The sequence below is a fragment of the Dipodomys spectabilis genome, unplaced genomic scaffold, assembly GCF_019054845.1.
Source record: "Dipodomys spectabilis isolate Male_0828 unplaced genomic scaffold, ASM1905484v1 ptg000188l, whole genome shotgun sequence".
NCBI classification, from domain to species: domain Eukaryota; kingdom Metazoa; phylum Chordata; class Mammalia; order Rodentia; family Heteromyidae; genus Dipodomys; species Dipodomys spectabilis.
In genome coordinates this window covers 3,751,155-3,773,602 of record NW_024870865.1, presented here as the reverse complement: position 1 = coordinate 3,773,602, position 22,448 = coordinate 3,751,155, and the positions used below count along the sequence as shown (strand labels likewise).

Below are 22,448 nucleotides of genomic sequence, written 5' to 3'. Positions count from 1 at the left end.
AGTGACCCCCACCTCACTGCAAATGCCACCCAGGCTGGGTTTTCCTGAAAATATTTATTACAACAAAGCATCAGCAAATCACCACAAGCTGGAGGTTTCCCAAGCTGGACGGAGGCAGGGCTCCTGGGGCGGGAGGCCCTGCTGAAGGCTGGAGCGCCATCTGCCTGGAGAGGCCTTTGGCTGTCTAGGACAGAGGCTGGGAGAGAAGACGGCAGACGTGGCTGTGGCTGGTCACGGCCTGTGGAAGCGCAGCGGGAAGAGCGATGGGCTGTCCTCCGTCCCCCGCCGCAGCCTCTCGGGCCGTGGAGGGGCGGGGGCCGGGTTCCTGGCTGGTTTGTAGCTGATGATGATGCTGCTGTTGGTGACACGAGGGCCGTACCAGCCAGCCCAGAACTGGGTGTCCTGCCCCCCGTGCTGGAAGAGGATGTGCCGGACACCTGGTGGGTAGTCTGAGAAGGTGTGGGAGACCTGGGATGGGGGGGATGGTAGGAGCAAGTGAGCACAGGGAAGGAGTCTAGGAGAGCTGGTTGGGGTGGGCAGGGGAAGCCTTACCTCTTTCCAGGTGGCATCGCTCCACTGTTCAATGGTCACAGGTGGGGGCTCGAAGGACGCCAAGACGATGTAGTCGGCCGAGGCCAGCTGCACCCGGAGGTGGTAGGTGCAGCCACAGTCTGCCCGCGCAGCAAACCTGGAGAGGACAGAGGACAGGGCTGAGAGCTGTGCCCTGCCTGAGCTTGCTCCCTGTGCCCTGCCAGGCCCTGGGTACGCAGTCTACCCACGAGGTCCCTCAGTCACCACACCTGAGAGGGACACCCTGCGGGCAGTCAACTGACATGACTTTACATAGCCAGCCATGTTCCCTAAACACTGCAGTGGGCCTGGGCCTCATGAGAGGCATGTGTGGGGCTCAGACAGACAGCACCACAGGTGGTGTGGCTCTTCACAGAGCTGGCCATGAGGCCTGGCTGGACCTGGGGTCCCCATTTGCTGGCCAGGCACCCCGGGGCCACCCCCAGCACTAAAGCAGCGATTCCTGGGATAATCAGGGAGAAGGCTGGGAGGCCAGAGTTGTGTTCGTGATGACCCCTGGGCAGAGCTCTGTCCAGCCCCACACTGGCTAATGTATGCTGCTGACTGCGGGGGGAGGGCAGAAGCAGCAAGGACTGGCTCAGAGGATTGGGCTATGGGGCAGCCCATGCCCAGGACAGCACTGGGCAGAGTGCATTCTGGATTCTCTGAACCAGTGGCTGGTGTGTGTGTGTGTGTGTGTGTGTGTTGTAATGTAGAGTTGAGGCCAGGCAAGAACCCCACTCACCAGTCTTTCACCACGATGTCAGGCCGCACTGTGTCCATCAGCTCCTCCCAGTAGCCCTCGGCTTTGAGATCCACCAGCTGAGACTTGAGGCACATTCTGAGGGCAGAGGGCAAGGCTTGTGTTTCCAGCCGAGTGAGGCAGGCAGGCTGGGCAGCCCTTCGGGACCAGGGAGGCAGGTCCAGGGGACCTAGGGACCCCCCCTCCCCCTTTCATCACTGCAGGACAGGCACTGGCTGCAGTTTACCATCTATTTCCCTGGACCTGAGCCACTGGAAACTGGAGCAGCAAGTCCGGCCCAGCTGGGTCTGGACAGCATTTGATCCAGGCCAAAGCCTCAGTTTCCAGGGCCACATACAGTCAGTCCCTTCTGTGATTCAGCCTCATCAAAGACAGCTGTGGACACCCTGCCCTGCTGTAACTGCCCAGTGCTCTCCTGCTGCCTAGGACAGGGGACCAGGTTTAGTGGCTCCAGTTAGCCGTGGGCACTGGTGTGTTTGGGAGCCACCTTCCTGAGCATCAGGCCTTGATTTGCCTAGGACAAAGGTAGGTATCCTGGCACTCTGCCCTCATTTCAACTTGTATTTTGTCATGGGGCTTGAATTTAGGGCCCGGGCACTATCCCTGAGTTCTTTTTCTGCCATTTTGGGCCACAGCTCCACTTCCAGCCTTTTCTGAGTAGTTTATTGGAGATAAGAGTCTCAGGGGGACTTTTCTGCCCAGGCTGGCTTCAAGCCACAATCCTCAGGTCTCAGCCTCCTGAGTAGCTGGGATTACATGTGTGAGCCACCAGCGCCCAGCTCCAATTTCTTGGTCTTACTCAAAGGATGTGACGAAGTATTTCTTGACTTTGGGGTCGGGGAAGTCAGCGCCATGGTCTCCTGGGAGGCTCTCTACCTTCCAGTGGTGCCCCCCATTGGAGTCAATTCGCCAGGACGCCATGTCCTCTAGGAAAGACAAAGGTTTCTTTTATTATTATTTGTGCTGGTCCTGGGGCTTGAACTCAGGGCCTGGGCACTGCCTTTGTGTTCACTTAAGCCACAACTCTATTTCCAGCTTTTTGGTGGTTAAATGGAGATGAGTCTCAGATTTTCTTGCCCAGGCTGGCTTTGAACCATAATCCTCAGATCTCAGCTTCCTGACGAGCTAGGATTACAAGTGTGAGCCACCAGCACCTGGCCCATAATGCTTAGTATCATTTTCATTGTTTTGTAGTTCCGGGGGTAGAACCCCGGGTCTTGCACATGCTCAGCAGGTGGTCTATCATGGAGCGCCAATCCCAGCTCGCCTGGGAGAAAGCATGGCAAAGTGAGCAAGGCTCACTGTGGTCAGATTTCTGGGGTTGTGGTCCCCTAGGGGTTAGTCTGCTTGCTCCTTCCAACAGACTATGACTCTCTACCTCTCCTGCTCTGCCCCAAATGGTCCCAATTCCTAAGGTACAGTTAATATCACTTTCATCGTCACTGTTTGGCAATACTGGATTTAAATTCAGGGCTTTGCTAGGCAGGTTCTCAACTTGAGCCACTGCTCCAGCTGTGTAGCTGCAGACACCGACAGAAACCTACAGAAACCCTCCATCCAACTTCCTTCCGTGTTGCCTTGGTACAGAACTACCAAGAGTCTGAGATGGAGCTGAAGGGGCTCACGGGAGTTTTCCCACACACAGACCACCTGCTCTCCGGCACCCCCCAGTGTCGAGAAGGAGACCTAGGAGGCTTCTGGGCTGAGGACTGATTTGGCTCCCCATTGACAGACCCCCTCTTCCTGGGCGGGTGCCAGGTGGCGTTACTGGAATCCCCTGGGCTAGTGCTCATAGAGGACCTGGCAGGAGGCTCAGGGGTGTCCTGTTCAAGGCCCGCCCTTCCACCAATATGCTCTAGACCAAGCACACCATTACCTGGTGCATTTCCAAACCCTCTCCACCCATCTCCACACCTATTTCCTTGTGCTCTGGGAGTTTTCCAGTAGAATTTCCAGAAGCTGGGCTGGTCTGCGTTTAGGCTAGGGAAGGGCTGACTGGCTGCATGTGGGGCCCAGTGCAAGGCCCCTGCAGCCTGGCTCTCAGGTGATGGAACCAGGCAGCTGCTCTGTGGAGTCAGGCAGGAGGGGACTGATCCCAATCAGCCAGGACCAGAGCTCTGTGCTCCGCAGTGCGGCTCTCCAGGAAGTCATTTGCAGGGTTGGAGCATGCTTTGTAGCTGGTGGAGCTCACTGTCAACTGCCACCAACTCCCAGGGGCCCAGGGAGAAAAAGGGAAATTGATCAAAAGGGTCTTGAACAGACTAGGCCTTGTACTCTCTACTGCACTGGATGTAGTAGGTGCTGAATGGAGGAAGGCAGGAAGGGCAGACCATTCTAGGTGTGTGGGGGGGTGTCACACTGCAACTGCACTCACTTGTCACGCCTCCCTTCACCTACTGCAACACCAGAGGTGGGGAGACAATGACTATGAAGCCTCAGCCGAGAACCTGGCACAGAAGCCCAGGATAAACCCCGGGCAGGCCCAGTGCCAGCGCCTCACGCCTATAATCTACTCAGGAAGCCGAGATCTGAGGATCACGGTTCAAAGCCAGCTGGGGCAGGAAAGTTTATGAGACTCATCTCCAATTAACCACAGGAAAAGCCTGAAGTGGCACTGTGGTTCAAGTGGTGAAGCGCTAGCCTTGAGCAGAAGGAACCCAGGGACAGGTGGATCTGTGAGGTGCCCTGAAAAAGCGTCCTTGTCACTCCATGGGGTGACAAGATCCACTGTGCCCAGAGAACGTGAGGTCTGTAGCAGAGGGAAAGGGTAGGTGCCTGTCACTGTCCTGGTGGCACTTCTCATACAAAGTTATATAACTCATAAATAACTACGTTATAGAAAGTGCCATGAGGACAGTAACAGGCAGGGGCACTGTTTCTGGATGAGTGGTCAGGTTAAGATCTCTTAACTGACCTGAAGAATTAAGGAGAACCAAGGGAGCTTGGTAGGAGTGAGGGGCATGAGACCATCCCAGCAGGTGCAAAGGCCCCGAGGTTCAGGAAGGAGAAAGGACCCATGCTGTGGCAGTGTAGCCCACCTTCAGCACAGGGGTTGCGCAGGAGATTCCTTTGCAGGCTGCGCAGGAAGTAGAAGATCTTCCAGTCAGCCACAGGCTGGTCCCAGTCCCGGGTGATGAAGCCGTCGCGCAAGCACTTGCGCTTCCAGAGCGTCACCAGGTCGATGAGGTCCCGCCAGAGGCTGCAGACCGGGCGGCAGCGCAGCAGCAGCTGGCGGGCGGGCACGTGCGTGAAGAGCTCCAGCAGGATGTTCTCGGGGAGCTCGTTGATGTTGATCTTGGTCATGGTGGCGGTGGCTGGGGGTTGCTCTCAGGCCTGTGGGGACAGCAGCAGTGAGCCCAGAGCAGGGAGCAGTACTAGGGTGTGCATGTGCACCCAATCCTAGAGATACAAGTCTTAAAGCTGGGCTCTGGTGGCTCATGCCTATTGAAGTAAGGAGGTCAGGTCTGGCCAGCGCCATATTGGCCACATGGTGGATTGTAGGGTCTGAGATCCAGTCTTTATGCTAGGGGAAGAAAACTTCCTATCACCTGCCTCCCAGGTGATGGGCGTGCCCAGATCCCTGGAGGCAGGAATGGGCAGTTGGCTGATAGGTTACTAAACTTGTCAGTCCAGTGCCTGGGACTGGGAATTTCCTGTGGATCTGTGTTTCTCCCTCCCCCCCCCCAACCCCCTACCGACCTACTTAGGCCCGGATAAGCCTAGAGGCCATTACGCGATGCCACGTGTCTCCATGATTATCTCCTGTGTCCTGTCTCTGCTCTATCTCCTGGCTCATCTCCAGCCATCATGGTGTCCCAATTCAGCTTTCCATTGGAGCTAACTTGGATTGTTGGTACTGTTTTGTTCTTTCCTCTTTAGCCTGTTTCCTAGCTGTGTTACGTGTATTTGGAGACTGCAGGCCTTTGTAACAACTGGCTGCCTGCAGCCTGTTAACTGTGTAATAAAGACTCCAATATTTCATATTCCAAAAATGTGGCTACTGGGATAATTCACCTTACAACACTATAATCCTAGCTACTCAGGAGGCTGAGATCTGAGGATCAGTTCAAAGCCAACCCAGGCAGAAAAGTGGCCATGAGACTCATCTCCAAATAACCACTCAAAAATGAAGTAGAGTTGTGACTTAATTGGTAGAGTGCTAGCCTGGAGCACAAAGAGGCTCAGGGACAGCGCCCAGGCCATGAATTTAAGCCCCACAACTGACCAAAGGGAAAAAAGTCTTAAAGCTCTTCCACTATCCTAACCAGGCATAAGCCAGTAATGACCAACCGTTGGGAGGTGGAGGCAGAACAATCAAGAGTTCAAAGCTGCCGGGCGCCGGTGGCTCACGCCTGTATTCCTAGCTACTCCGGAGGCTGAGATCTGAGCATCACGGTTCAAAGCCAGCCCGGGCAGGGAAGCCCGTGAGACTCTAATCTCCAATAAAGCACTAGAAAACTGGAAGTGGCGCTGTGGCTCAAGTGGTAGAGCGCTTGCTTTGAGCTGAAGAGCGCCAAGGACAGTGCCCAAGCCCAGAGTTCAAGCCCCATGACTGACCAAAAAAAAGAATTCAGGGCTAGGAAGGTAGCTCAGTGGTAGAGTTCTTGCTTTGCATGCATGAAGCCCTGGGTTCAATTCCTCAGCACCACATAAACAGAAAAAGCCAGAAGTGGTGCTGTGGCTCAAGTGGTAGAGCACTAACCTTGAGCTGAAGAGCTGAGGGACAGTGCTCAGGCCCAGGGTTCAGGCCCATGACCGGCAAAAAAAAAAAAAAGAGTTCAAAGCCAGGCTGAGATCTGAGGATCACAGTTGGAAGCCAGCCAGGGCTAGAAAGTCTATAAGACCCTTCCTTATCTCCAAGTAACTACCAAAAAAGCCAGCGGTGAGTCTGTTGCTCAAGTGGTGGCATGCTAGCTAGCCTTGAGCAAAAATGCTCAGGGACAGTGCCCAAGCTCGGACTTCTAGCCCCAGGACCAGCACAAAATAAATAAAATGTTAAAAGAGCCTTTTGAAGCTAGTTGGATGCCCGGTAAGATTTCCCAGAGGTGACACAGTGGGGTGCAAATTCCTTGAGGGCTTGGCGATGGAGATTTTCACTGTCAGAATACCAGGGCTGGGAGTGTGGCTTAGGTAAAGTGCTTACCTAGCATGCATGAAGACCTGGGTTCCATTCCTCTGTGCCACAGAAAGAAAAAGCTCTTGTGGTAGAGTGCTAGCTGTGAGCAAAAGAAGCTCAGGAACAGGGCCCAGGCCCTGAGTTCAAGCCCCAGGACTGGTAAAAAATGAAAATACAAAATACAATTATCCACTGCTCACCTAGTGGAGCTCAATCACACATTCCTCCAGCCAGGCCTGGGAAGGCCAGGAATGTGGCTGTACGAGCTCCAGGACTAAAGTTCCGCCTTGGGTGAGGTTTGGGATGAGACAGGGAGGGTTTTACCTGCATCTGGCTGGTATGGAGAATGTGGTCCACCTCTGTGGGGCAAGCTTTTCCCAGGCTCTTCTGAGGGTGCAGACAGGGCCCAGAGGGGGCTCTGTCTTGTCAATCCTCAGGGCCAGAAAAAGGATCTTTGGTCCCTGTGGCTATGCTAGGGAGGGACAGGAAATAGCTTCGTAACAAGTGAGATCAGACCACTTTAAAGTGTTGACAATGCACAGGGAAGAAGCAGAGGCTCTCATCCTCAATTAACCACCCAAAGCAAGCCAGAAGTGGAGCTGTGGCTCAAGTGGTAGAGCCCCAACCAGCCCTGAGTGAAAAAGCTCAGGGACAGCGCCCAAGTCCCGAGTTCCAGCCCTAGGATCGGCACACACACACCTGTGGAACTAGGTCCCGGGGCACCCCGGGGGGCCAGGCCGGCCGCCCGGGTCCTCCCCCCCATCCCGTCCCCACCTAGGAAGCAGACGTCCCACCAGGTCCCGGGCCCGGCCTGGCCAGGCCTCGGTGCGCCGGACGGGTCAGCGGCCGACGTCTCGGGCGGTTCCGGGTGGCCAGCGGGGTCACGCGCGCACGGGCCCGCTCCCCCCTCCCTCCCGTCCCTCCCCTCCCTCCCCCCGGCCTTACGGGGCCCAGGCTGCGGGCGCTCGCCGCCGCCGTCCGCGATCCGCGATCCCCCGGCGCGCGGAGGCCGGTGGTCCCGTTACCGCCCTCCGCCCAGGGCCAGGCCCGCAGAGGGCGGCGGGCAGGGCGCAGTCGGCGCCCCGCCCGGCCTCGGCCCTGCCCCGAGCGTCGACCCCCGCCGTCCCCGCCGACCTGCGACCTGGGCGGGTGCCGAGAGCCCGGGAGACACCGCCGCTCGGGTCGGCCTGGGCCTCGGCGGTGCGGTCCGCAGTCGCCCCGCCCCGGCCTCCGCGTCACGCGCCCCGCCCGGCGTCACGCGCCCCGCCCCCGCCCCCGCCCGGGGCCTCGCGACACCCGCGCCCGGGCCTCCCCCCGAGCCCGGGCCTCCCCCCGAGCCCGGGCCTCCCCCCGAGCCCGGGCCTCCCCCCGAGGCCGGGCCTCCCCCCAGCCTCGCGCCCGCGCCTCCCCCGAGCCTCGCGCCCGGGGCCTCGCGACACCCGCGCCCGGGCCTCCCCCCAGCCTCGCGCCCGCGCCTCCCCCGAGCCTCGCGCCACCCGAGCCCGGGCCTCCCCCCAGCCTCGCGCCCAGGCCTTCCCCCAGCCTCGCGCCCGCGCCTCCCCCGAGCCTCGCGCCCGGGGCCTCGCGACACCCGAGCCCGGGCCTCCCCCGAGCCTCGCGCCCGGGCCTCCCCCCGAGCCTGGCGCCCGGGGCCTCGCGACACCCGCGCCCGGGCCTCCCCCCGAGCCCGGGCCTCCCCCGAGCCTCGCGCCCGCGCCTCCCCCCAGCCTCGCGCCCGGGCCTTCCCCCGAGCCGCGGGCTCGCCGCTGCGGCTCCGACTTCCGCTCCGCTCCGCTTCCTGCGGCGGCGTGCGAGGCCCAGAGGCCGCCCTGACCCCGGGCTCACCCGGCGCTGCCTCCGCCGCGGCCGCGCCCTGCCCGGGCCGCGGGGACTCGGAGGTGAAACCCTCCCGCGTGCGAGGTTCCGGTCGTCCCTTCCGGCCGCCACCCCGGGGCTGCCCCGGCCGAGCACCGCGCCGCGCGCCGCCCCAGGCGCCGGGGTCCCGCTCGGACCTCCGGGCGCGGGCCCTGCGCACCCCGGGCCCGGTCCGCACGCTGACCGTGGGACTCGGGCACAGCCGGGCACCGGCGGCTCACGCCTGTCATCCTAAGCTGCTCCGGAGGCTGCGATCTGAGGATCGCGGTTCGAAGCCAGCCCGGGCAGGAAAGTCCGATGAACCACCGGAAGACCGGAAGTGGCCTCCCCCGCGGTCACTCGGGCTCTGGGGAAAGCGTGGCCAGTAGGAACTGGTGCCAGGGCTGCCCAGAGAAACCCACGCGCCGCCGGCCGCTCACAGCCAGAGCTCGGGCGTGTGTGGGATGCCCGCCCGGCCGGGAATGGGGTTGGAGACGTGGTCCAGGGGGTAGAGCGCCTGCCAATGCGAGAAAGCATCAGGTACCGAATGAGAGTCCCGGTCTTGGCCAAAAAGAGAAAGAGGACAAGGACCAGCTGCCTGTAGTTCCGGTGACCTGTCACCCCCTGCCTGTGTGAAGCCCCCCACAGCCCGTGCAGACACAAGCCCACTGAGAACACCTTTTATTTGGCCACATGCAGTAGGGAGGGGCTGGCATGGCGGGCCTGGCTGGGTAGGCAGGGAGAAATGGCAGCCTCTCGGGGGACTTGGGACTCCTGGCCCTCGTTTGCAGGGAACCCCTTTTCCCTTTCTGTGGCTGCCACTTCCTGTGCGCCCACACCTATACTGCGGCCCAATGCGTGATTCCTAGGGAAGCCCTGCCCTGCGTTTTGGAAGTACTAGTCTGGCTCCCCCTGGAAAGTCCTAAGCAGGACCCCACTGGCTATCCCAGGCCTGTCCTGTGCAACTCGGGAGCAGGTCTGAGCACCAGGAGGGAGCTCAGGGGGACAGAGGACAGAGGGGTCAGCGGAACTGTGCTCCTGCCACCCCCAGATCCGCCTGAGGCATGGCGTCACCAGCCAGCATCGCCACAGGTTTGCCCCATGTCCTGCTGGCTCCTGCTTCAGGGGCCCCAAAGGGCACAGGGGACAGGTCACAGGGGACAGATCCCTGAGGGGAGGGGGCAGAAGGCACACACAGGGATGTGGGCTGACTCCAGGCTTGGAGAGCTCTCTCACAGCAGCCTGGGGGGCACGTTCACCTGCCTCCCGTTTCATCTCTTAAGGGGGCCGGCATCAGATCAGGACCTTGGTGGAGAGTGGGGGCCTCCGGCATCTGAAGGCTGACCAGAATGACAGGCTCCACAAAGAGGCAGCTGGGGTGGGGGGGGGCAGGAGGTCAAACGGGAGGTCTGGGGATAGCTAGCTTCCAGCCCTCCTCCTTCTTAAGGCAGGCTCTTCTCTGACAGCTGCTCACCATTCAGGGCTCGGTGGATGGGGATTCAGGGGGTGTCAGGGAAGTGGGGGCCCGATGGTGATGCTGCTGTTGGTGACCCTGGGCCCATACCAGCCGGCCCAGTAGTGAGTGTCCACGCCGCCGTGCTGAAACCAGATGTAGCGGACGCCGGGTGGGTAGTTGGAGAATGTGTGGGAGACCTGGGGGCAGGAAGAAGGAGGGAGAGGGTCAGGTGAGCTGGCCCCAAATGGCCAAGGGAGCAAGAAAAAGGCTCTGTCCTCAAGGCTGGACCTGGGTCAGCAGGTGCAGTTTGGGGCCTAGCTCTGTGGTTGTGGGCAGGTCATTTTAGCTCTCTATACCTGTTTTCTCATCTGTAAAATGGAGCCAATACCAAGTGTGCGTATGGGTTTATTGAACTAAAATTAGGTATTTTTTAAAAGTCTATTATTGGGGCTGCAAATGTGGTCCTAGGACTTGAACTCAAGGCCAGGTTGCTATCTCTGAACTAGCATTTTACCACTTGAGCCACATTTCCGCTTCTGTTTTTTTTTTTTTGCCAGTTCTGGGGTTTGAACTCAGGGCCTAGTCACTGTCCCTGAGCTTCTTTTGCTCAAGGCTAGCACTCTACCACTTGAGCCACAGCACCACTTCTGTTTTTATTCTGTTCATATGGTACTGAGGAATGGAACTCAGTTCATGCATGCTAGGCAAGCACTCTACCACTAAGCCATCTTCCCAGCTCCCCTCCCCCTCCCTCTTCCCCCCAGGAAGGCTTCTTATTACTAGTTCACAGATGAAGTGAGCCAGGCCCCGGAGTTCCAAAACCCAGATGCAAAAAGGCAGAGCTTAGATTTGACCCTTGCACTGACTCAGCAGTCTCTCTTAGGAACCTGTCCTGCCTCTTTGCCCCCCCTCCCCGGTCACACCCACTCAGGGTACACCCCCCCACGTCCCCCCCCAGGGCCTGCCCAGCCCCTCCACCTGCCTTAACTCACCTCCCTCCACTTGGCATCGCTCTTCTGCTGGATCATCGCAGGGTCGGGCTGGAAGGTCCCCAGTGGTGCGTGAGCGGACGACAGGAGCTGAACGCACAGCTGGTACTTGGACCCGCAGTCTGGCCTGGCTGCAAACCTGCAGACAGAGGGAGGGGATGGGGGGCAGGGTGGGGGTGGGGCGCCTGAGCAGCAGGCCCCCTTCCCCCCTCCCCTTGCCCAGGCACTCACCAGTCCTTGACCTCGATGTCCGGCCGGGTGTTGTCCATCAGCTCCTCCCAGTACCCTTCGGCCTTGAGGTCCACTACCTGGGACTTGAGGCAGGTGCTGGGGAGGTGGAGGGGCATGGGGCTGGGGCTCAGCAGCAGGAACTGGGAGCTAGGCTGCCCCTCCCCCCAGGCCAGAAGCCCTCAGGGTGTCCTAGGCATTTCCCCCACTCCCCAAGACCCCCAGATCTTACTAATAAGATGTCACGAAGTATTTCTTGACCTGGTCATTGGGGAACTCCTTCCTCTGGTCTTTAGAGAGGTCTTCCACCTTCCACTCGTCCCCTCCGTTCACATCCAGGCTCCAGAACTCAAAGCCTTCTGCTGGGAAGGCAGAGTTCCCCATGCAGGATGTCCCCTTTCACCCCCTTCCTTCCACACACCCCTTCCTTCCTCCCTCTCCGCTCCGCTCCAGAAGCCCCGACAAGCTGCCCTCTTGCCCTGTGGGCCACCGAATGGACAGGCCCCACCCCAGCATCAGGTGTTTCTTGTGTCGGGGCACTGAGAATAAATACCAGGCTCCTTCTGCATGGAGGGCACAGCCGTGGGCCGGACAGACTCCAGTGTCTCACAGAATCCAACAGTACTGGGCTGTGTGTCCCTACATAAACTGCTTTTCCCCTCTGAGCTTGGTCTTTTCATTAAACAGAACAAAATCTAGAAAACTTGATACAAAGTGCCACAGGATTTTAGCTTTTGTGGACCACAATTCTCCACTTCTTTTTTTCTTTTTCTTCTTCTTCTCCCCCTTTCTCTCTCTCTCTCTCTCTCTCTCTCTCTCTCTCTCTCTCTCTCTCTCTCTCTCTCTCTCTCTCTCTCTTTCTCTCTCTTTCTCACTGGTACTGGGGCTTGAATGCACTGACTTTCCAGACAGGTGCTTTTCTACTTGAGTCATGCTACCAGTCCCTTTTTACTTTAGGTTCTTTTTCAGAAAAGGTCTTCAGTTTTAGCCTGCACTGGCTTGAGACCCTGATCCTATCTTTAGCTTCCTCCTGAGTTGGTGGGATGATAGCCATAAACTACTCCTCCCCGCTTTTCACTGGCCTGAGGTAGGTTCTCAGTAACTTTTTTCTCTAGGCTGGTCTATGGACCTCTGCTTCCCAAGTAGCTGGGATTACAGAAGTGAGACATTACAGCTGGCCTTGTTTTGTGTTTCACAACCCTTTAGAAACATAAAACTATTGTTAGTCCCTACGCTAGATTTGGCTGGTGGACATAATTTGCAAAATGTTGGTGAAGAGCTCGGGTGCTGGTGAGTCCTGGCAGACAGATCCCTAAAACTCTGGAGCCATTTTTTTGGGGGGGGTGGTGGTCATGGGGCTTGAATTCTGGGCCGAGGCGCTGTCCTTGAGCTCTTCAGCTCAAGACAAGCACTCCACCACTTTAAGCCACAGTGCCACTTGCAGTTTTCTGGTGGTTATTTGGAGATAAGAGTCTCACAGATTTTCCTGCCTGAGCTGGCTTTGAACCATGATCCTTAGATCTCAGCCTCCTGAGTAGCTAGGATTGCAGGTGTGGGCCACCGCCACCTGACTTGGAGCTCTTTTCAAAATTATTTTCTCACTCTTCACGCTAGAAAGAAGTCTTGGGTTTCCCAGAAGCAAGACTGCCATCTGGGACAGCCTCAGTAGACCTAACCCTGAAATCAGTGAATGAGACCAACAAAGCATGGCTTGCGTTGGCACTGGTGGCTTACTTCTGTCACCCCAGTTACTCAGGAGGCTGAGAGCTGAGGATCACAGTTCAAAGCCTCCAGGCAGGAAAGTCTGAGACTCTTTATTGCCAATTAACCAGAAAAGGCTGGAAGTGGTAGAACTCTAGCCTCAAGAAAAAAAAAAAAAAAAAACCCTCAAGGACAGTACTCAGGCCTTGAGTTTAAGCCCTAGGACTGGCACAAAACCAAAAACAATCCCCCTCTCCCATGGCTCTGATTTGTGTCTTGGGCATTCCCTATTCTAGGAAGGACCTGGAAGATCTAGTCTTTTTTTTGTAGGGGTGGGGGGGCTGGTACCAGGGTATGAACTCAGAACTCAGATCCTTGAGCTTGTTTGGCTGGTGCTTTATCAACTTGAGCCATGTCTCCAGCCTGGCTTTTCTTTTTTTTTTTTCCTGGCTGTTATGGGGATAGAGTCTGGAGTCTGGCAGACTATTCTGCCGGGGCTGGCTTCAAACCTCAATCCTTCAACTCCCAGTGCACCATGAGCAGCCAGGGTGGTACCTGGCTGGGAGAACGAATCCAGAAGTGGATTAGTTGGCCTCAGTTTACCCATCTGAAAAAATGGATGCACTAATGAATGACCTCTAAGTTATCGTGAGAAGTGTTTAGCCAGCCAAAGGACCTGGCTCACCTTGGCAGTTCAACAAACATTAGCTGCCCTCATGGTGTGTGTGTGTGTGTGTGTGTGTGTGTGTGTGTGTGTGTGTGTGTGTGTCTGTGTGTGTGTACGCGCGTGCGCGCCGCCAGGCCCTCTGCACCCCACCTTCAGCACAGGGGTTGTGCAGGAGATTCCTTTGCAGGCTGCGCAGGAAGTAGAAGATCTTCCAGTCGGCCACAGGCTGGTCCCAGTCCCGGGTGATGAAGCCGTCGCGCAAGCACTTGCGCTTCCAGAGCGTCACCAGGTCGATGAGGTCCCGCCAGAGGCTGCAGACCGGGCGGCAGCGCAGCAGCAGCTGGCGGGCGGGCACGTGCGTGAAGAGCTCCAGCAGGATGTTCTCGGGGAGCTCGTTGATGTTCCCCACCGCCATGGCCCGGCCGGGACGCCGCTCCTGCGGGAGCGGAAGGCCCGGCTGACGCCCGTGCCCAGACGTCCTCTCCCCGGGCGCCCCCCGCGGTGGCGGCTCCCCGCGGCCCCGGGGCCGGGCCGGGGCGGCGCGCGGGGCAGGAGAGCCGGGAAAGGTGAGCTCCGACCTCCACCTCCCGCTGGCGCCCCGCAGCACAGCCCCGGAGGAGCGGCCCAAGGTCACGCAGCCCGGCGGAGGGAGGAGCCCGTCCCGAGGCGGCAGCCCTTCACCGACCGGATCCGCGTCGTTGAGCCGAACGCAGCGGGGCCCAGCCCCCCGCCCACCCCGAACGCGAGCTGGGAGATGGGCGGGCGCGGGCCAAACCCCGACCCCGCACGGTCCGAGAGAAAGCGATCCGCCCACCTGGGACTGGACCGAGGGTGGGCGATGGGGAAGGGCGCCCCCTCCGGCCTCCCTACCCCCCGCCCCGCACACCGATGGCCACCCCCAGCCCGCGTACCCGGCCGCGCGGGGCAGTGCAGCCCCGAGCCCGGCGGCTTGGGCCTGGTTGGTGCCGGGCCTCCCCGGGAGTCTCGCACTGCGGCGGGGACCGCGGAGCCCGCCCCGCAGGACCCCAGCCTGCGGCGGACGCCCCCTGCCCCGCGCTCCCCACGGCCCACTCGAGCGTTACCTACGCTCAGCCTCCGCTTCGTGATCCCGCGGGGCCCGCGGGGCTGCAGCTGTCAAGGCCTTGGGTGACCGAGGATGCGACTGGGCCCCGCCTCCAGCCCCGCCCCGCCGGCCCCTGCCTTCAGCCCCGCCCTCCACACCTCTGGGCCACGCCCCTCACACCGCCGAACCCCGCCCCGCACACTGTTGGGCCCGCCTCCAGCCCCGCCCCACGCAAGCCGGACCCCGCCTCCAACCTCGCCCCACACACCGCCGGGCCCCGCCTCCAGCCCCGCCCCGCCTCCAGCCGGGCCCCTCCTCCAACCCCGCCCCTCGCGCAGCCTGGCCCCGCCTCCAACCCCGCCCCGCATACCTCAGGGCTCCGCCTCCAGCCCCGCCCCGCGCAGCCCGGGCCCCGCCTCCATCCGGGCCCCGCCTCCAACCCCGCCCCTCGCGCAGCCGGGCCCCGCCCCCAGCCCCGCCCCGCGCACACCCGGGCCCCGCCTCCAACCCTGCCCCGCAACCCACCGCCGGGCCCCGCCTCCAGCCCCGCCCCTCGCGCAGCCGGGCCCCGCCCCGCGAGGTGCGTTTCCCACCCCCCATCCCAATCGAGTCCAAGGAAAATTACCCGGGTCGGGGGCGGGGCGGAGGGAGCCGCTTTATCCCCCCCCCCCCCAACTCCGCCTAGGCCGGCGCCCCGCATCCTCCGCGGGCCCCGAGCTCGCCCTGACCCTCCGCCCTGCAGGCACCCTCGGGGCCCAGTTTAAAAACCGACTCCTGACCTTTCCTGACCTCCTGGTTCTTCCCGGGAGCCGGCAGCCTCGGGTGTTCGCGGGTGCGGGGTTGGCGGGGCGCGGGGCCAGGGGCGGGGCGGGGCGAGGCGGGCGCGGGGCCTTTAAGAGGCGCGGCCGCCGGGACCCGGCCAGACGCGGGCAGCGCCTGGGACTCGTCGCCGGCCGGGACTCGCGGCCCGCAGCGCTCGGCTCCTCCTTCTCCTCCTCCTCCTCTAGCGACCGCGCTCCGCAGCGATGGACGGAGACGGGGACCCAGGTAGCTTCCGCCTGGATCCAGTCGCCCCAGAGCGGAGGGGAGACGGGGCAGGCGGGCGAGCGCCCTAAAGAGGGTCCCCGAGATCCGGCGCGCAAACTTCCTCGCGCGTAAAGCCCGGGACGCAGCCCCGGAGCGCAGGCTTCCGTGCGGTGTCGCGGCCAGGCGGGGGGCTTGGAGAGGCGACCGGCGGGAGTGAGGACTCCTGGGGCCCAGAAATGGCCTCGGAGGCCTCCCGGCTTCCAGAGGGTGCGGGGCCTCCCCCCCCCCCCCCCGCCCTGCCCCAGGCGTCTGGGATGGAGGTGCCTGCGAGGTTTTTCTTCCAGCAACTTCTTCCATATGCCAGCTCCAGCCTCGAGCGGCTTGGATTCCTGTAGGCTTTTGGATTTACTCCTGGCCTGGAATCCACCCATCCCAGCCTCCCTCTCCTGGGCTTCCCTCTGGAGGGGCTGCCCTTAGGCTGGGGGGCGGGCATGCGCAGTGAGGACCATGCTCGGGGTGAAGAAGAGTCTGGGGCTGGTCTTGGCCAGTGCCCCGGGCTCTCCGGGACTGCCCAGTCATCTTTTCTGGCACCAAAGACCCCCTCCATGTCTCCAGTGGCCCGCTGGGCCTGCTGAGTCAGGGTGAGGACAAACCGGCCTACCCATCACCCACACCCCGAAGTGCATACTTAGACAGCCAACCCTTTCTCCAGTCCTGAAACCCCAGCTCCCCCCTCCCCTCAGTCTGGCCCCCATGCAACTGGGGCACCAGAAAGGGCTTGTGATTTTTCCCAAGGCCTAGCTATTCCCTGGACTCCCTGGTCCGCTCCAACCCAGGTAAGTGAATCAGCCCAGAGGCCGCTTTCAGAGCCAGATAACTTTCCAACAGCAACAATGTGGGGACTTGTGTGGGTGAGAGTGGGGGCTGGGGCCCGTAATCGGATCTGGGGCCTCAGCGCCGGGCCAGAGAGGGGACCGAGGGAGGTGCACCTTTCAGGGAGCATCAGGTGTCCAATGGGGCCAGGGCAGGGCAGGAGTGGTGTTGGAAAGAGAAGACACTGGACCTCCGTCCCCAGAGAGCTGTGAACAGCATTTTCCCTCCGCAACCCAGGGTCTGCCCCCTGCCCACTCCCTAACAGCCACTCCCTTGGCTGTCCAGGGTCCTCTGGAATTCCTCCTCCCTGGGTCTGGGAGCGAGGGGTAGCCTCCAACCCATTCAGAGTGGTTCTGTGAATCCTCCCCTCAGGTTCTCCCTCCTGAGATACTGGTAACTTGGTATCTGTTTACTCAAGTCTTAGGTGGCCCAGATGAGGTGGGCTGGAATCCAAGAGCAGGTCCCATGGGCCCAGACATCTGCCCAGGCCTTGAGATGAGAATAGCCTTGCCTTTTCCGCCCTGGCACATTGGTCACCCCCCCCCCTTTCATAGGTGAAGAAACTGGGGGTCAGGTATGGGAGAAGGAGGGGTGACATATTCCTTTCCCAAACACCTGTACATCTCTCTGTTTGATCGATGACCGCTCCTTGGCTCCTGAGCCATACAGAGTGGCCAGCTGGGGAGAGTTGGGGCTCCCGGTCTTGTCCTCATTTCTCCCCAGTTCTTGGGTCCTCTTGTCTCCTTCCCTAATCCTGGCAGGTCAAACCTTCCACAAATCACTTCCCATTTCACCCACAAAATCAAAATCATAACCATACCTATTCATTCAATGATTTTTCTCCGGGTTTGCACTTGGGACCTTCCACTTGCTCAGTTTGCTTACTCTGCTGTGACTCTACGGGCCGAGCCACACCTCCAGCCTTGCTTTTTGCTGATTATTTTGGAAATGGAGTCCAGTGGATTTTTTTGGCCCAGGATGGCCTCAAACTGTGATCTTCTCTCTTTCAGCCTCCTGAAGTAGCAAGGATTGCAGGCATGAGCCACCTGTGCCCAGCCTCAATGAATTCTTTTGTTGGCACTGTGACAAAGTTGGCCTTGGAGCCAAAGTCTCTGGGTGCCAATGTAGACTTCAGCTAGAGTTTTGTGACCACCCTCCCCCTGTCCCTCCCCACAGTCCTTTGACCTGTGCCTGATTCCTCATTGGTGAACACAGGGGCACCCTGGAAGGTGGTGAGGTATGAGGATGTTAGGAGCAATTGAAATGCTTAGAACGGTGCCTCATGTTTGCTAAGATCCCAGTAAGCATCCTGGGGAGGAGGCAGTTCTGATCTTCTCCAGATCAGGCCACCCCTTGAAGACCAAGGCATTTATGAGAGGATTGCACCCAAGGACAAAGATAGGAAGCCATTCAACTGCCTTTGAACCTGGACTTAAGAGGGGGCAGGGGACTGGAAAGGCATCTGGAGGAGGGGAGGGGAGCAAGGGCCTTGGTGGATTGAAGTATTAGAACAATGCTAGAGCCGGCACGAGTGGCTCACATCTGTAATCTTAGCTCTTCAGGAGGCTGAGATCTGAGGATCACAGTTCAAAGCCAGCCTGGGCAGGAAAGTCTGTGAGATTTTTTTGGGGGTGGTAGTGGTAGTACTAGTCCTAGGTCCTAGTGCTCTACCACTTGACTCACATCTCCACTTTCAGCCTTTCCTGCTTGAGCTGGCTTTGAACCATGATCTTCAGATCTCAGCCTCTTGAGGAACTAGGATTACAGGTGTGAGCCACTTAGTGCCTGGCTGCGGTGAGACTCCTATCTCCAATTAGTCACCAAAAGAAGCTGGAAGTGGAGCTGTGGCTCAAGCTGTAGAGGGCTAGCTTTGAGCACAAAAGCTCAGGGGCAGCACAGTTCAAGCCCAGGAGTGCCTCTCCGCCTCCTCACCTCCGAAAAAAAACAGTAACATGCTAGAGTCATCTGCCATCAGTGATGTCAGGATCCCTTCTGTGGTGTGACCTGAGAAAAGCCACCGGGCCTCAGTTTCCTCTGCCGGGGTCTGGGGGGAGGGGGGAGGGGGGGAAGGCTGTTGAGTCATCTCTTCAGTATGAGGGGAGCCCATCTGGGGGTCTGCCTCTTGGGTCTCCTCCCTGGGCCCAGGCCCCCCCCAATCGCAGAATCTCTGGTCAGTTGTGGGTGAGGACGGATCTAGGGTTTGCCGTGGGGTCAGGCTAGGGGAGTGAGAGCCTTCCCCCACGACCCCCGCCCGCAGAGAGCGTGGGCCAGCCGGAGGAGGCGAGCCCGGAGGAGCAGCCCGAGGAGGCGGCGGCGAGCGCCGAGGGGAGCGCGGAGGAGGAGCAGCCCGGGGAGGAGGCGGCGGCGGCGGCGGCCGCGTACCTGGCCGAGCTGCCCGAGCCGCTGCTGCTGCGCGTGCTGGCCGAGCTGCCCGCGGCGCAGCTGGTGCAGGCCTGCCGCCTGGTGTGCCTGCGCTGGAAGGAGCTGGTGGACGGCGCCCCGCTGTGGCTGCTCAAGTGCCAGCAGGAGGGGCTGGTGGCCGCGGGCGACGCCGACGACGCGCGCGAACACTGGCAGCACTTCTACTTCCTGAGCAAGCGGCGCCGCAACCTGCTGCGCAACCCCTGCGGGGAAGGTGAGGCCGCGGGCGGGGCCGCGCCTGGGGGCGGGAGGCTGCAGCGTCCCCCCCCCCCCCATCATCCAGGGGTCGCGCATGCGCACCCCATTCATGGCCAGGACCCCCGCGGGGCCGCTGACCCGGCCGCGGTCTCTCCCGTCTCGCAGAGGACTTGGAAGGCTGGAGCGACGTGGAGCACGGCGGGGACGGCTGGAGGGTGGAGGAGATGCCCGGGGACGGCGGCGTGGACTTCATCCACGACGACAGCGTGAAGAAGTACTTCGCCTCCTCCTTCGAGTAAGGGGGAAGGGAGAAGGAAGGGGCGCGGGGCAGGGGGAGGGGGGCGCGACCCCCACCCTGACCCCGGTTCCCGCAGGTGGTGTCGCAAAGCGCAGGTCATTGACCTGCAGGCTGAGGGCTACTGGGAGGAGCTGCTGGACACCACCCAGCCGGCCATCGTGGTGAAGGACTGGTGAGATCGCTGGGGGCGGGGCCGGGGCGCTGGGGGCGGGGCCGGGGCACTGGGGCCGGGGCCAGGGGCCGGGGCGCTGGGGGCGGGGCCGGGGCGCTGGGGGCGGGGCCGGGGCGCTGGGGGCGGGGCCAGGGGGCCGGGGCGCTGGGGGCGGGGCCGGGGCGCAGGGGGCGGGGCCGGAGCGCTAGGGGCGGGGCCGGGGCGCTGGGGGCGGGGCCGGGGGCGGGGCGCTGGGGGCGGGGCCGGGGCGCTGGGGGCGGGAGGCCAGATTTGTGGTCACTTAATTTTTCTTTTTTTTGGGGGTGGGGGGAAGGCAGTCCCAGGGCCGGAACTCTGGGCCTGGGCGCTGTCCCTCAGCTCTTCAGCTCAAGGCTAGTGCTCCACCACTTGAGCCACAGCGCCACTTCCGTTTTTTCTGTGTATGTGGTGCTGAGGAATCGAACCCAGGCCTCATGCATGCGAGGCAAGCGCTCTACCACTGAGCCACCTTCCCAGCACTACCTATTTTTTTTAAATTACTGAACATTAGTTGTACTCATGAGTGCATGCACTGTATTCAACCTCATCCCGTCTATCAGCTCCACAATCTTTAGGAAAAAGTGGACCTTCATCTTCTCTCCTGATATTTATTTGTTTATTTATTTTCTTAGTTATTTGTGTGCCAGTGCTGGGACTTGAACTCAGGGCTTGGACACTGTCTCTTAGCTTTTCCGCTCAAGCCTGGAGCTCTCTCACTTGGACCACAGTTCCGTTTCTGGATTTTTGGTGGTTAATTGGAGATAAGACTCTCATGGAATTTTCCTGCCTGGGCTGGCTTGGAATCTCAATCCTCAGATCTCAGCCTCTTGAGTAGTTAGGATTACAGACATGAGCCAGTAGCGCCCTGCTTCTCCTGCGTTTTGATTGTTAGCACATAAGTGTGTGTGTGTGTGTGTGTGTGTGTGATCAGTCCACCTTCCCAACAAAACGTGGTTCCGTGCCTTGACTAATCTGTGTCACCTGGGGTTTGGATCTCGGGCCCAGTCCCTTCCTTTTCTGATTTCTTTATCTGGGAAGCGGGGGTCACTGGTTGAACGTTGGCCGGGCAGGGATGCTGAGCTGACAGGAACTTGGATGGAGGGCAGGTCCCAGAGGTGCTCAGCAGGTGCTGTCCCTGCCCTGCCCTCCCCTCTCCCAGGTACTCGGGCCGCAACGACGCCGGCTGCCTGTACGAGCTCACGGTGAGGCTGCTGTCGGAGCACGAGGACGTGCTGGCCGAGTTCAACAGCGGGCAGGTGGCAGTGCCCCAGGACAGCGAGGACGGCGGCTGGATGGAGGTGAGGCCGTGGGGGCGGGGCCGGAGGGCCACGCCCACAAAGAAGCTCTCCTCCGGGGGGCTTGCACGGGGCGGGGCCTGTGGCGTAAAGGGCGTGGTCTTAAGGTGAGAGCGTGACCTCACCGGAGGCGTGGTCTTATAAGAGTCGAGCCAGTGCGGTGAGGGCGGGGCCGTGGTGGGGGCGTGGTCTGGCGCTGGGAGGGCGTGGCCTCGGGACCGGGGGCGTTGACTCACTCTCTTCGTCCTCCCAGATCTCGCACACCTTCACCGACTACGGGCCAGGCGTCCGCTTCGTCCGCTTCGAGCACGCCGGGCAGGACTCCGTGTACTGGAAGGGCTGGTTCGGGGCCCGGGTGACCAACAGCAGCGTGTGGGTGGAGCCCTGAGCGACCCCCCCCCCCCCCCCGTCCCCCGGCCGCCCCGAGGGCCGAGGCCGGGAGCTAGGCCTTAACTTAGTGGGTAGTGCATCCTCGCCGGCCCCGCCCTTGCGCCCCGCCGGCCCCCGCGGGGGGAGAGGGGTTGGTTGGGGGGAGACCGAGCCCCCCGCGCGTGCGACCCGGGGCCGTGGGCCTGCTGCTGACCCCGCGCTCTAGCCCGCGCCTGCCTGCGGGCGGCGCTCAATAAAGGCTATTTGTCCAAGGAGCGAGCGGACGGACGGACGGAGAAGCGCTGAGCGGACGCCTCTCCTTTGCACCCCGTCTCCTGAGGGCCCCTGGCCGGATGGAAAAGTACTTGATGGGGTTCCAGCGGATCCCGTTTCCAGGGGCGCCGGGGCCTGGGCAGCCGCGGACAAAGGCTGGGATTGTGCGGCTAAGGGGGGGGGGCCTGGCGCCTGCCGGGCACCGAGCTGCCCGGACCCGGGCTGGGGGGGGCTGGGGGGGAGGCTGCGCCCCGGGGCCCCCTCCGCTGCCCCAGGGCTGGGTAACCACCGGATCCAGCCGGAGGCCTCCGGCCTGGGCGGCCTGGGCGGCCTGGGTCCTGCGCTCAGACCTCCCGGGGACTCGACTGAGCCGCGGCGCAGGGGGGGGGGGTCCTTCCCCCATGCGTTCCTTCCCTCCCGGGATTCGAACCCCCTCCCTCCCCCGTGTGGGGCCCTGGAGCCGAAGGCAGCTGTCCCAGGGGAGTGCCACCCCTGGGAGGCGTCTGGGGGCCCTGGGCTAATGGGGCGCAGGGGTGGGCATGGCGGTCCTTCCCCGGTGTGGCGAGGACCGCCGCGCCCGCGGAGGAGGCTGGCCAGGGCAGTGGGGAACTGGGAGCGAGCCCGTCCCAGGCCCGTCCCAGGTCAGGGGGTGCTGGGAGAGGGAGGGCTCTCTGAATGGGGGGATCCCCTGGGGGGTGGGGAGGGGAGCTGCCAGGGCTCCAGCTGGAGATTGGCAGCGGGAGGGGAGGGGTGGGGACGGGGGAGGGACAGGCAGGGGGGAGCGGAGAGGCTGACCCCGACCAGACACCCCAGGCTGGGGGTTGTGCCTCGAGGCTGCTGTGGCCTCTGGGGGGGCAGGGACCCCACCGAGGAGATCTGGGGGTGGCCCTCGGGCTGCTGCCCCGAGCACCTTTCACTGGAGGGACAGTGGACATGGAGCTGTCCAGGTGCTGGCCCTGAGGCCGGGGTCTCGGGTGTGAGGCACGTCCCCCCGGGAAGGCTCACCACCACCCCCGCTGCGGGGCATACACGGGGCACACACGGACGGGAGACACTCGGGGCCAGGGACACGCAGAGCCCCAACCCAGGGGCATCAGC

General features: G+C 61.4%; 3 protein-coding genes across 7 annotated transcripts; 1 reads left to right on the top strand and 2 right to left on the bottom strand.

The window, feature by feature from the left end:
* Positions 1 to 41: 41 nt before the first annotated feature.
* LOC122121410 (F-box only protein 6-like) lies at positions 42 to 13,780 on the bottom strand. 2 transcript variants are annotated; one of them, XM_042695630.1, is made up of 6 exons: positions 13,745 to 13,780; positions 4,372 to 4,621; positions 2,133 to 2,259; positions 1,316 to 1,411; positions 553 to 688; positions 42 to 468 (listed from the first exon to the last, which is right to left on the bottom strand). In XM_042695630.1, exons 1-6 carry the CDS (start codon positions 13,757 to 13,759, stop codon positions 232 to 234), a joined length of 861 nt encoding a protein of 286 aa, XP_042551564.1. In that variant the 5' UTR covers positions 13,760 to 13,780; the 3' UTR covers positions 42 to 231. The 2 variants fall into 2 exon arrangements, with proteins under 2 accessions (XP_042551564.1, XP_042551563.1); XM_042695629.1 differs by lacking the exon at positions 13,745 to 13,780 and adding an exon at positions 7,395 to 7,525 and having other exon boundaries at positions 4,372 to 4,666.
* Fbxo44 (F-box protein 44) lies at positions 8,970 to 14,490 on the bottom strand. Of its 4 annotated transcripts, XM_042695634.1 has the most exons (7): positions 14,427 to 14,490; positions 13,495 to 13,780; positions 11,209 to 11,338; positions 10,980 to 11,075; positions 10,752 to 10,887; positions 9,778 to 9,956; positions 8,970 to 9,676 (listed from the first exon to the last, which is right to left on the bottom strand). In XM_042695634.1, the coding sequence occupies exons 2-6, from the start codon at positions 13,757 to 13,759 to the stop codon at positions 9,813 to 9,815; spliced, it is 771 nt and encodes a 256-aa protein (XP_042551568.1). In that variant the 5' UTR covers positions 13,760 to 13,780; positions 14,427 to 14,490; the 3' UTR covers positions 8,970 to 9,676; positions 9,778 to 9,812. The 4 variants fall into 4 exon arrangements, with proteins under 4 accessions (XP_042551568.1, XP_042551569.1, XP_042551567.1 ...); XM_042695635.1 differs by having other exon boundaries at positions 8,970 to 9,956; positions 11,209 to 11,335; XM_042695633.1 differs by lacking the exon at positions 8,970 to 9,676 and having other exon boundaries at positions 9,695 to 9,956; positions 11,238 to 11,335.
* Positions 14,491 to 15,334: 844 nt separating this feature from the next.
* Fbxo2 (F-box protein 2) lies at positions 15,335 to 21,325 on the top strand. The gene is made up of 6 exons (XM_042695704.1): positions 15,335 to 15,454; positions 18,564 to 18,941; positions 19,091 to 19,220; positions 19,300 to 19,395; positions 20,573 to 20,711; positions 20,962 to 21,325. The coding sequence occupies exons 1-6, from the start codon at positions 15,433 to 15,435 to the stop codon at positions 21,094 to 21,096; spliced, it is 900 nt and encodes a 299-aa protein (XP_042551638.1). The 5' UTR covers positions 15,335 to 15,432; the 3' UTR covers positions 21,097 to 21,325.
* Positions 21,326 to 22,448: the final 1,123 nt, after the last annotated feature.